Raw genomic sequence first — 12296 nt, 5'->3', positions numbered from 1 at the left:
GGGGTCCCTTTATCCTTTAGCTTTAAGCCCCTGAAAGCAGGGACCTTCCCTCTTACACTCAGTAAGGCATCATACACCCTGATGTGCTGTGTGTCTGATTTCCACAATGATTCAGTGATGAAAGTCCCAGTCACAGGAAAAGAGTCAAGAGAAACAGAATGAGTTTCAGTGTTTCAGGTTACAGTGGAAATGGCCTTGGATGGGAGCCACTATTTTGCCAACAGGCACTTGGACTGAGGTCCTCTTGGCTCCCTCCAGTTGTGGCTTTGTGGCTGCCCTTCATGGAGGAAATGGGAATGGCCTGATCAATGTCTGTAACATTCCAGTTCTTTCACTATGGTGTGCCCCACCCTCTCATTCATGGGCATTTTGCACTTGAAGGAGATACCAAGGGGGGAAACAGTCCATTTTTCTCTTTACAAACCAGAAGAGAGATAAAGAGAGAGGGGGGATCATGTTTCCCTTTTTGGGTTTTGTAGCTTAAGTCGTTATCCATCTAAAGCCGCAATCTGACATACTGTACTACTAGCCTCTGCACCTAGTAGATTCCAGATAGAAGCCTCAGCTCTGGGGAATGTGGGACAAAGGGAACAGAACGTTTCCGTTCTTTTCCAGAGCTGGCAAAAGCAAGTGACAGGAATCCCAGCAGCAGTGTTTTCTGTTCACTCCTTTGGCACACAAACATCTCCATACCTGCTGAAAGACATCTGTGCCAGAGCCTCATTCCTGGCATTCTGAGGAACTGCATCACAGTCTGGAGGGTTTTTCTGGAAGCAAAACTCCTGAGATATAACTAGAATCATGTGCTAAATTTTGCAGCCAGATCCTAAACTAGCTATGCTCTCCATCTATGGGACCCAATATAAATTTACACCTCTCAAAGACCTTAACGTCTTTCTGATCACTGCAGACACAGAGAGATATTTAAAGAACTGGTGTTCTAAAGGGTGTGGCACTTATGTAGCTCTTTCTGAAGAACTGACCCACTAGGCTCAGAGTGCTCAGGGGTGCTGCCAGACAAGACTAACTCTATGAGACTTCCTAGCATTCATCACACATCACCATGAGTGTTAATTGGTGGAATCTCCAGTATCTCATGCACCTTTTTGGAAAGACACTCTCATCTGATTGCACAAAGCCACTCTGTTCTCATCTACACAAATATATAGCCTGGAGTCTGTATTGCTCTAATATACCATTAGTTCTCCTATTTTGTTGTATGCTAGGGATGGGAAACCTCTGGCTCTCCAGATGTTTTCGGACAGCACCTTTCATCACCTCTGCCACTGCCTGTGCAATTGGTATTCAGAAGCATACTACCTCTGACCGTGAAGGTGGAATGAGGAATCAGGTATGAGGAATGGGGAACTTAGTAGCCATTGGCAGCTTTATCACCTTAAGAATTCATCTAACCCTCATTTATACCCATCCAAGTCTGTGGTGATCACTGACTCTTGCGGGAGCAAATTCCATCATTTAACTATATACTGTTTGGAGAAGTACTTTATTTTGGATGTCCAGAATCTTCCAACATTCAGCTTCACTGGAAGCCCCCAAACACCAGTTGGTGAGAGCATGGTGCTGATAATGCCAAGGTTGCAGGTTCGATCCCCGTATGGGACAGTGCATATTCATTCCTGCAATGCAGGGGGTTGGACTAGATGATCCTTAGGGTCCCTTCCAACTCGACAGTTCTATGATTCTAGTGTTATGAGAGATCGAGAAAAACTTTCTCCACACTAGGCATAATTCTATACACTTCTCTCATGCTGCTTTTCATGTGGCGTGTGGGTGTCATGTATAGTGTTGAGTTGTACTTGTTGCTCACAAACATTACCTTGAGGAAGCATCCATCCATCTTCATCTCATATACAGTGGTACCTCAGGTTAAGTACTTAATTCATTCTGGAGGTCTGTACTTAACCTGAAACTGTTCTTAACCTGAAGCACCACTTTAGCTAATGAGGCCTCCTGCTGCTGTGGCGCCGCCGGAGCCCGATTTCTGTTCTCATCCTGAAGCAAAGTTCTTAACCTGAAGCACTATTTCTGGGTTAGCGGAGTCTGTAACCTGAAGCGTATGTAACCTGAAGTGTATGTAACCTGAGGTACCACTGTCCAAAGAACAACTGAGATATAAGGGATGAAATAAGTAAGACAGAGGTTACAGAAAGGGAAAGTGTTACCATTTCCAACTGGGTATTGTGAATGTCTCCTTTTAGGTCTCTAGAGAGGCCGCCTTGAACTGGAGGACTCCTGCCGCAATTTTCCTGCAGAGACCCTAAAACCCCATTAATGGGTTTGCCACATGACTAGTGGCTACGGACAATCACTTCCCGGCTCTGATATAGACACCGAGCAGCAAGCTTTGCATCTCTTTTCATCCTTTCTTTCACCAGAACAAAAAGGAGTTCTTGTGGCAGACGCATTTTGGCAGGCGCTTTTCGTGGACTTGCAACCCAGGTACACGAAGCACCCATCTTGCTCAGCACAACCACACAAACATGAGTTGCAACACTGAGTCAATTAATAGATTAATTGGTTTAAAATATTTCAATCAATGAATTGGGCAGGAGATTTGTAAATGTTTTCAAACAGCCAGTATTTTAAAAAAGATTGTGGTGTACATGCCTGCTGAGAATAGATGTCCCCTCCTCTGAGTAGGGAGGCTGCATTTTTGAAGAGGGTGCCCCATGCAGGTAGCAACTACAAAAATGGGTGCATTGCAAAAATCAGAATGTTTTTCTTCTTATAGGCAAACATATTCAGTTTAAATTGATGAATGTATTGCTTAACTAAACAAAACTCAAAATGATTCATCAAATCAGTCTCCTTTAACATGCAACAGCTGCAATATAGATGCAAACTTCTCTCTGAGTTATGGCATATTGTTGGTGTTTCAACGCCTACGGAAAACTCTTTTATTTCCCCAAACCTTTGTTGGCAATTATTATCCGTCTGTTTTTTTGCATTGGATTACAATACAGGTTGTGGTTTTGTGGTAGTTTTTATATTCTGCTGTACACTGCTTTGTGATTTTTAAATAAAAAGTGGTATAAAAACATACTTTAATAAATACATACTAATGCACACACACTAGTGTGAGCTAACTGCCTTATAATAAATAACAACAACAACAACAACAATAACAACAACAACAACAACAACAATTTATTACTTATACCCCGCCCATCTGGCTGGGCCTCCCCTGTCACTCTAAGTCTTGCCCATTTTTAATGGTTCCACTTCTTCCCTTGCTGACTTCCAGATTATTTGGACTACAACTCCCAGCATCCCTGATCACTGGCCACACTGGCAGGAACTAATTGGAGTTGTAGTCCAAAAATAAAAAATAAATCAGACAGGTGGGGAAGAGTGTCCCAAGGCATCTATTCCATTTCTGAGTGGGTGGGTGACTGTTTCTTGTTTTCTAAGAGCACATGCATGCACTTGAACACTATGGCGCCATGCGGTGCACAGCCTGTCATTTCACACACTACATCTGCTGGTGGATATTTTAAATTCTGAAAACATACTGAAGAGCAATTAACACACATACCCCACATATATTTAACCAAAATATTAGAATCCTCTTGTATTGAAATCAGTGGAGAGGCAAGCTGTTGCAGAATAAAGAAATACAACAGGCACATACCCTCCAACATTTCTCCATTGAAAATAGGGACGTCCCTTTTCATAATTATAATTTTACTATTTATACTCCATACATCTTACTGGGCTGCCCCAGCCACTCTGGGCAGCTTCCACCATATATAAAAAACATAATAAAACATTAAACATTAAAAAAGCTTCCCTATACAGGATTGCCTTCAGACGGCTTCGGGGTTGGATAATTCCATACCTTCCAACATTTCTCCAGTGAAAATAGGGACATCCTAAGGAAAAGTGGGACATTGCAAGATCAAATCAGGAACCGGGACGGCTTCTCTAAATCGGGGGTGTTCCTTGAAAATAGGGGTACTTGGAGGGTCTGCAGAGCCCACGACAGTGTGTAACAGGTACAGCGAACCTGTGGCCTTCCAGGTATTTTTGGAGACTACAACACCCATAATCCCTGATCTTTGGCTAGGCTGACAAATGTGAAAATAAAGAAAATTACCAGCCTGCGCGTCGCTATGTCCAACTTAGCACTTCAGAATCTCCAGGTCTCAAGCCATGGAACATATACTCGGCGCTAAGCACGAACAAGAGAGCTTCTGAGCAAGTGCAGAGTGCTTTCCCGCTACCCACAAACGGGATTACAGGGGGCAGGACTTCCAGGTCCGCGTTCCTGGGAGTGACCTCCCTGATCCCTCCGCGCCTCGAGGCGGGCGGAGGCGAAGGTGGGGCAACAGGCCGGCGCTGGCGCGAAGCAGGCGCCACCCAAGGCGCTCTCGGGCTCCAATCAGGCGTCGGGGCGGAGCCGAGGCTGGAGCCGGCCACTGGGCTTGCTCTGCCTGCGGGATGCTCGTGCTGCGGCTCTTGCTACCGAGCGCGCCGGGGAGGCGCTGAAGATTTGGAGCGAGGGCGCCGCCGCCGCCTCACCAGGCCAGGTGGACGCCTATGAGGGAGAAGCGTCACCGCCTCTGGAAACGGCGTTGCCTTCCGAGCAGATGGACCCCCAGCTGCAGGAGGTGAGAGCGCGGCGAGGACGAGCCCGAGGGTACAGTCCCGCCCCCTTCAAGCTGCTAGTCCCTCGACGCTAGGGCGACTCTTCTTCCCTTGCCTTTGCGCCCCTCGCCTTCCTTCAAGCGCGGCGGCGGGCGCGCGGAATTCCTTTCTGGCCGGCCAAAGAGGAGGGGTCGCCCCCCGGTCCCCAGGCGCCCCTGCTAGGCTCGGCTAGGCTGCCGTCAAACGGCTGAGCGAGACTGCCCGGGCGGGGGGTGGGTGTGTCGGGGGTCAGGTCTCGTTTTGATCCAAGGGTCTCTGGCGGAGGGTCGAGGCTGAGGCCAAGGGCTCCTCTCCCTTTAGATCCAAGGAGCAAAGGGGGGCTTCTCTGCCCATGAAAGGTGAAGGAGGAGCACCTCGTTTTCCCCACCATCCTCACACTTAGCCCTGGCATTGGGAAGAAGAGGGAGGGGGAAAGCTGCAGGGTCTCCAGTGCAAAACAGAACCGGGTCCGGTGGGGACCTTTTGGGAGCAAGGGGTGATGATCCGTTTGCTAGACCGGGGCTATGCTTGTCAAGCTTCGCTGGAGCAGGAGTTTCCTTCTGGGAGGGGAAGGCGGGCGTGAGACAGTCTGGTTGCTGTGGGTGACCCTTAAAACTGGCCCCGAGAATCTCCCACCCTTCAGCTGGTCTGTACAGTCTATTGGTGTCCAAGCCTCTCTCCAGTGATGACAAGGGAGGCTTTGAACCTTGACTTGTTGGGATGCAGGGGGCAGATTTGGCACATCTGATTTCCTCCTTTGCTTCTGCGAGGATGGGTGCATCCTCCTGTGTGAATGAGTAATATACCCCAACAGACGCGTTAAACCCAGAACTCGTTCTGAAATGGATGAGCCATTTGGGGATTTTATGTCTGTCTATGTTACTAATTCACACGCTGGATTTTTGCTACGCTCATGTAGCATCTACTCCTCTGTTTCTCTGGGGAGAGATGACAGGGTGCTCCCTTGATTGAAAGTGGCACTCAGCTGCTGCTGTGTCTGGTTTTTTGTATTTTTTAAAGTGAAAACAGTCACCTTACCCTCCTCCAAATGAGTAAATTCGGGCTCTGTGCCCAAGGAATTCCCGTCAATACAGTTGAAGAGGGCTGGTGTGTGTGTGCATGCGCATGCGCACATGCATATTTCCACATGTCCTTATTCAGGATGCTGGACACAGGCAGCAGAAGAAAAAAATACTGGGGAGAGGAGGGGAAAAGGGAGGGCAAAGCAGGGGAAAAAAATTAGTCATGAATAGTCTTGCCTGTTGATTCCTGAAAGAGAAATAACTGTACATTTCACATTAACCGTCTCCAATATTTCCTCCGAAGTCAGTCTTGTTGACTTTGATGGAGTAAACTTTCAAGTTGTAGGAATCCATACTTATTTCATGTGCCAGTTTGTTATTCAATTATAATTTATACAGTACTGTAAGTGAAAGGACCTTTTCTTTAAGTAACCACCAGGGGTCCAGCAACAATTTGTGTGTGATAGATGAGGGGGGCGAAGCAATTTGCCTGGGAAACACTTGCTGCCTCACTTGGCCTCTACTATTGCCTATGTGTATTTGGGCTTGGTCTTTGTAACCCAGAACACTTAGCAGCAGCCACCAATGGTGCTTGGAGTAAGTCTCCTTCATACCAGGGGCAACTTGGCCTGTTGCAGCCTGCCTTCAGGAGATGGAGCCCAAAGCCCTAGTTTTTCCCTGACCATTGTAACCTGTATACCCCTCTCTTCCCAAGAGCTCCAGCTGTACAGACATCTGACAGGGGTCTTATTAATGCAGCAATGGGCTGCTGCTGTGCAAGCAAGAGTGCCTTCTTACTCTGGCCTAGAAGTGCCGAAGAAAACTAAGGGCTGACAGTGGCCTTGATGTGAGCAGTGATGCTGCGTGCTGCACGGTCTGCTTGTCACTGCCCTTTTCTGAAGCAGCACCAGTTGACTGAGCAGTAAATGGCTAGCCATGGCAGTCCTAATTCTGTTTTCCCGGACCATAGTGCGGAAGAGTTGTGTGGGAGCACAGCTAAGCTGTGACTTGGACTGGGAGGTTGATGGTCTTTGGGCCACTTTGGCCTTTGGCTTTCCCCTTGACTGATGCTTGAGGTTTTCCCACCCTCTGTTAGTTTCTGGGCCATTAAGCTCAGTGTCTGAGCTGTCCAGGCACTAAGGGAGCAGGAGCAGATAATGGGTTTAAGGGGCTCCATCTTGCCCCCACCCTCTCTTTGTGTTCTTTATCTGAACAGATGTTTTTATGGATTCCACCCTCCTCTCCCCTCTTCACACAGCAGGCCGTGTCTGCTGTTCCCTCCCCCAATTCTCCTTGCACAGAATGTGGCTGGGAGCTGCTGTTGCACCCTTTAACTGATTAACCTAATGCTGCGCAGAGCGTCTGGTGCCTGGCTGTAATTGTAGGGAACCCCATTAGCTCGCAAAGGAGCATCTTGCCCCTCAACCTGTGCCCCAGCCAGTATGGAAAGGACTTGAAATGCAGGCAGAACAAAGTATCAGCCCTCCTTTTACATCCATGACAGTTCTTTGCAGCACTTCACACACACACACACACACACACAGAGAGAGAGAGAGAGAGAGAGAGAGAGAGAGAGAGAGAGAGAGACAGACATACACACTGCTCAGTAGAAGCATGGCTCTATAGGGCAGACACTGCAGGGACCAGGGCTTTTCTCAGTAGTCTTCAAGCATAGTTGCAGGTACCTCAAGTGGGTAGTCAAGTAGCCAAAAAGGATCTGCGCAGGAAGATAGAAATCTGTCTTATTCTGAGTCAGACCATTGGTCCATCTAGCTCAGCAATGTCTCCAATGACTAGCAATGGGTCTCCAGGATTTCAGATGGGAGGACATTGCCAGTCCTCCCTGGTGAACTGGGATCTTCTACATGCAAAGCAGCATGTAGCTGCCCTTGGCTGGAATGCCTAAGTTTGTGATTCTTAAAAAAAAACAAAAAACTGAAGGGCACTCTAGACCTGGTTAGAGGCACTTTCCATATTATTTATTTATGCATCTATTTTTACATTATCCAAGAGCTACGCTTGTTACTGGAAGAGATTCTGGCAGCCCAGCACAAATGCAAGACACTACAACCAACAGGCTAGGTTTGCTCCTTTGCTTTTAAATTATATCCTACTTTTCTGTTGAACAACTTTCCCTGCATGTCTGTGGGCAGGAAGTGGGTGACACAGAGGATGTGATTCTCTGTCTTGTCTGCCTTTGGGGACTGTGGCTCTTTGCGATGAGCAGGGCGGTCTGGGTCAAGCTCTGAGAAGCTGCTTCTCTTTCCACATCCATTTCTGGTTTGAGCGGCTCATCTAAAGCTGTGAGTAAAATCAAACCTAAATACAGCCATCTGCAATTTTTAAAATATAACTAAACAGAAGGGGGGGGGGAGAAGAGCAGAAACAGAAATGAGGCATAGCAGACCAAACAACAACAACTAACCCTCTTCTGAAGTCTTCTAAAACATAAGAGTTTTCTCCTCCCACAGTGATGGAAGGTCAGGAAGGAGGTGGGCACCTCCCCCTGCCCCCCTCCACTGGGGAAGAGGGCTCCCAAGGCCTGTTGGGTGTGCAGTGGCTGAAAAGGTGTCATGTTATCTACCTAACCTTCAAAGATGCCCCTCAGCAGTGAGAGCAGATAGTCTTATATGGAGGAAGATTAGAGAGGGATACAAATCCCAAAGCAATTGCTTTGTTTGGTGGGGGAGTGGGAGGAGGAGGAGGAGGAGAGCATGTACAAAGTCAAGACTGAGAAAAGCATATGGGTGGATGGATGGAGGCTGAGATGAGGAAGCTGACTGTGGCAGGAGGGACAGGGTGTGAACTGAGGGGGACGTGTGGGCACGGGACTGCTCATATTTGCTTGCCCTCTTGCCGAGCTGGCTGCCACTTCTGTGCTTGGCATGATTTGCTGGCTGGATAACTTGGCTTCAAGCAGTAGCTCCGTGCTGTGTCTTGAGTATATGAAACAAAACAAAACCACACAGCAACACTCAGAATGGGCTCAATGGCTTGAAGGGCATCCCCTGTGGTGTTGTGGAAGTCCTGGGTGGCACAGAGCCCATTGCGCCTTTTAGTGCCTCTGCATGTACGGTGGGCAGGCTGCCCTGCTCTCTGGGGAAGCCTGCCAGCAGGCGCGGGCACTTCCCTTTGCAGGCTGAAAACCAGAGCAAATGGTTGAATGGTTGCCTTGCTCTCCCTTCCCCCTCTGATCTCAGAGAAGCCAAATCTCCCACAGTGGTCTAGTCACCCTGGCCTGCTTCTTCCCTGGACATGTAACCAGAAGCAGCTCAGCGAGGGAGAGGGGGGAGGAAGATGACTGCAGCTCTGTGGCTGGAGGAAAGTGGCTTGCAATCGCAATGAAAACTCCTGCACAGCTGAATGTGTGTGAGAGAAAGAACCGGGTGGTCGGGGAGAGAAAATGGTGGCAAGGGGTGTCCAAAGGGAGTTGTGACTATGACAGTGTTTTCCCTGTATATCTGTGGGCAGGAAGTGGACGACCACAGAGGATGTGGTCCTTGTGTTTGTCTGCTTCTTGCTCTCTGCCTTTTTTGTGCCAGGGCTTTTTTGGGATGAATGGCGGGGAGGCCTGGGTCAAGCAGAGAAGTAGCTCCTCTGCTCTCGTCATCCATTTCTGGTCTGGATGGTTTGTCTGCATGTTCCAAAACTTTGTGCCTCGCTTAGCTCTCTGAGGAGTTAGGTGGCTGCGTTTTTCCTTACGCCATCATCTTCCCAAGTGACTTTTCTTTGGCTGAGAAGATGGTGGAGCCACAGAGCAGGGAACAACCTGTGTCTAAAACCCCTTTGTTGACTCTTTTGGCTCCCGAACAAGTAGCTTGCCACCATAGAAGGGAATAAAGCATGTTCAGCATAAGTGAAGGTTGGGTTATTGTACATGGGGCATGTTTGGCCAGGGAGATGGTTGCCCCACTGCTCTCTTCCTGAGAGACAGGGGTGATTGATGGTGTGTGTGTTAGGGGTAGGAGATGTAGTGCCCTCCAGATGTTTTGGTCTATGACTCTCATCAGCCTCAGCCAGCATGGTCAAGGATGATGGGAGTTGTAGTCTAGCAACATTTTAAGGGCACCACACAACCCCACTGAACTCAGGAGGCGAGTGTGGCACTGACTGCCCTTATCTGAATGCCCATTTTTTGATGTAATAGTGCTGAACCAGATGTTGGTTTGATCTCACAAGACTAATTATTATTGTTTCACTTATTACACATTACAAATTATTATTTGTTCGCTTATTACAACCCAGTCCTTTCCTCCAGAGAGTTTAGGGTTTTCCGTTTTATACTAAAAACAACCCTGGAAGGTAAACTAGACTAAAAGAGAGAGAGAGAGAGAGAGAGAGAGAAAGAAAGAAATAGGCCCAAGGTCACCCAGTGCAATTCATGGCTGAGAACCTCCTTGGTCTAACCAGTATATCTCACTAGAACTGAATTGTTATGTTCAAGACACACACCTTTTTGGATATATGGCAGGGAAGATAACATGGGCCAGAAAGAAAAGCCTCAGGAGGGGTGATCAAATAGGTTCCTTATGGGCACTTGAAGGATATTAAATGTGATATGGAGGCATACAGTGTGATTGGCTGAGCAATTGCATTTGCATTCAGAAATTGGGGTACAATCAAAGGGACAATCTAAGACTGAGTGCTATTGCGTTCAGGTCCTGCTTTCAGGCTTCCCATGTATATTCAGCTGGCCAATGTATATTCAGGATATATGGAGTAGATAGGCCAGTGGCCTAATCCTGCAAGGATCTTCTTATGTTCTTATTTCACATGTGTGTGTTTTTCACTTGTGTGCAACATCAAGATTTTCCTATGTAAAACACTCATTGTGGTTCATATTGCCAGACACCAGCTCAATACACAAATTTGGTGGCAAGTTAATGAGTGTTGAGTATTTGGCTGGGGAGAGGACAGAGAAGTGAATCAGCTCCTAAGAATTTCTAACTCCTTCCCCACCCCCTTTTAAAGATACCAATGCGTCATTCATTGTAAGGCTACTTAACCATTCTGAAAAATTAAGTTTCCAATTATATAAGAAATATCTCTTCAAGAACACAGGGTAGGTGTTTGGGAATGCTTTTTGTTTTTAATGTTGTTGCATTGCATTGCTTTCTGTGCCACCTTTGTCTATTAACACTTGGAGTAATTGCAAAGTGGGGTAGTACGGTTAGTTATTACATTGTGAATCCAACAGGGTCACATCACATTAGCAATAAACAATTAACAAATATAGTGGACCACAGCTTTTGTTAGGAAGAAACAACTGGCAGCCCAGCAGCTCAGGCTGGCCTCCATAGCATCCCCCATGGCCTCCCATCCCTGGGATGTGCTCCCATTATCATGCACCTTCTGAGCCCCTCTTTCTGAGGCAAACCAACTGGAGTCTTGTCCAAAACTTGCGTCTGCTCACCTTCAGAAGCTCTTCCAGAGTTTGTGCAAACACAACTGAGATGCTGAGTTGCAAGAGAATTTTAGTAGGGTTTCTGTGGCTGTTCATGACAAAGAGAGGGATATAAATAATGAGCCCTTTGCTAGTGACTTGGACCAAGATGCTAACGTTCATCAGGAGGAGACACGATAAGATCATAAGTAGAGCTTGCTTGTTGGATCAGGCCAAGGGCCCATCTAGTCCAGCACCCTGTTCTCACAGTGGCTGACCAGGCTGCCTGAGAGCTTTGCCAGAGCCTGCTCACCCTGGCAAGGAGAGGGTTAATAAACCTTTGTCTGTGTTTTGACATGTAAGTGGACCCCTATTTAAAAAAGCAATAGTTGATCATGAATCTAGGTTCCTTGGTTTGTTCCTATCCCTTATCTAATCACCCACACACCGATGTACACCTGGATTTTTTAAAACCTTGGAGACTGGGATGGGTAGGTTTGTGTCCAGCATCTACTGCTTTCATTTCCTTTGGATTTCAGAGAGCTCCAGTGCTTGAATTTTGCCAAGGTCATTCTTGAATTTCATTTGTGTCCTCTTCCAGCATTTGCGATTCCCTGGGGGACAAGAGGGGGAATGAACCTTGCATCTATTCTTAGGCAAGGGAGAAAGGAGGATCCAACAAATCATGAACCTGTTAGCTTGACTTTGGTCCCAGCCTTTTTTGCTAGAACGAATCATAAAACCATCCGTCTTGAAGACGGAGCTGATGTCACCCTGGAGGGGTAGCGTTGTGGTGTTTAAAACAACAGCAGCCAGCACAGCTCTGACGAGGATGCTTCGTGCCAACCGGCCAACGGGCGTGCGCTCCCTCCTCTTTCGAAAATGTGACTGGCCTGATCTATGCGAGGAGATGGGGGAGGGATGCAGTTTGCAAATGCACCTTGTCTTTCAGTAAAGCACTTTGGCACAGCTCCATACAATGTGCTCATGCAGAAGCTCAGAAGTGTGTGGCTGCCTCGCAGCAGCTCCACCAAGCCCACGTTTACCTATAAATGAGCTCCCTGCTAATGCTTATCATTCTAATAGCTTCCTATGAAAATAACAGCTGGAACATTCACCCAGATCTTATTTTGTTGTGCCCAGAGCATCCAAGCTTGTGATGGTGCTCAGCTCAGATGCTGAATGCAGATGTGTCTCTGCTCAGATCTTCCTAGTATGGCACAAGAGAGAGAGAGAGAGAACTC

General features: G+C 47.4%; 1 protein-coding gene across 2 annotated transcripts in view; it reads left to right on the top strand.

The window, feature by feature from the left end:
* Positions 1-4400: 4400 nt before the first annotated feature.
* The window catches only part of LOC310689441 (unconventional myosin-X-like), a 77549-nt gene continuing 69653 nt past the window's right edge, over positions 4401-12296 (top strand). Inside the window, exon 1 of one of the 2 annotated variants that reach the window (XM_083467170.1) lies at positions 4401-4631. Coding sequence is in view for 1 of the 2 variants with exons in the window: in XM_083467168.1 (XP_083323294.1) it covers positions 4611-4631 (21 nt within the window). In the remaining variant the exon portion in view is untranslated. The remainder of the gene's footprint in view (positions 4632-12296) is intronic. The other variant, XM_083467168.1, reaches the window with a different exon arrangement.

The sequence above is a fragment of the Podarcis liolepis genome, assembly GCF_965112155.1.
Source record: "Podarcis liolepis genome assembly, chromosome: 1".
Classification (NCBI taxonomy): Eukaryota; Metazoa; Chordata; class Lepidosauria; order Squamata; family Lacertidae; genus Podarcis; species Podarcis liolepis.
This window is presented reverse-complemented; position numbering and strand designations above follow the sequence as displayed.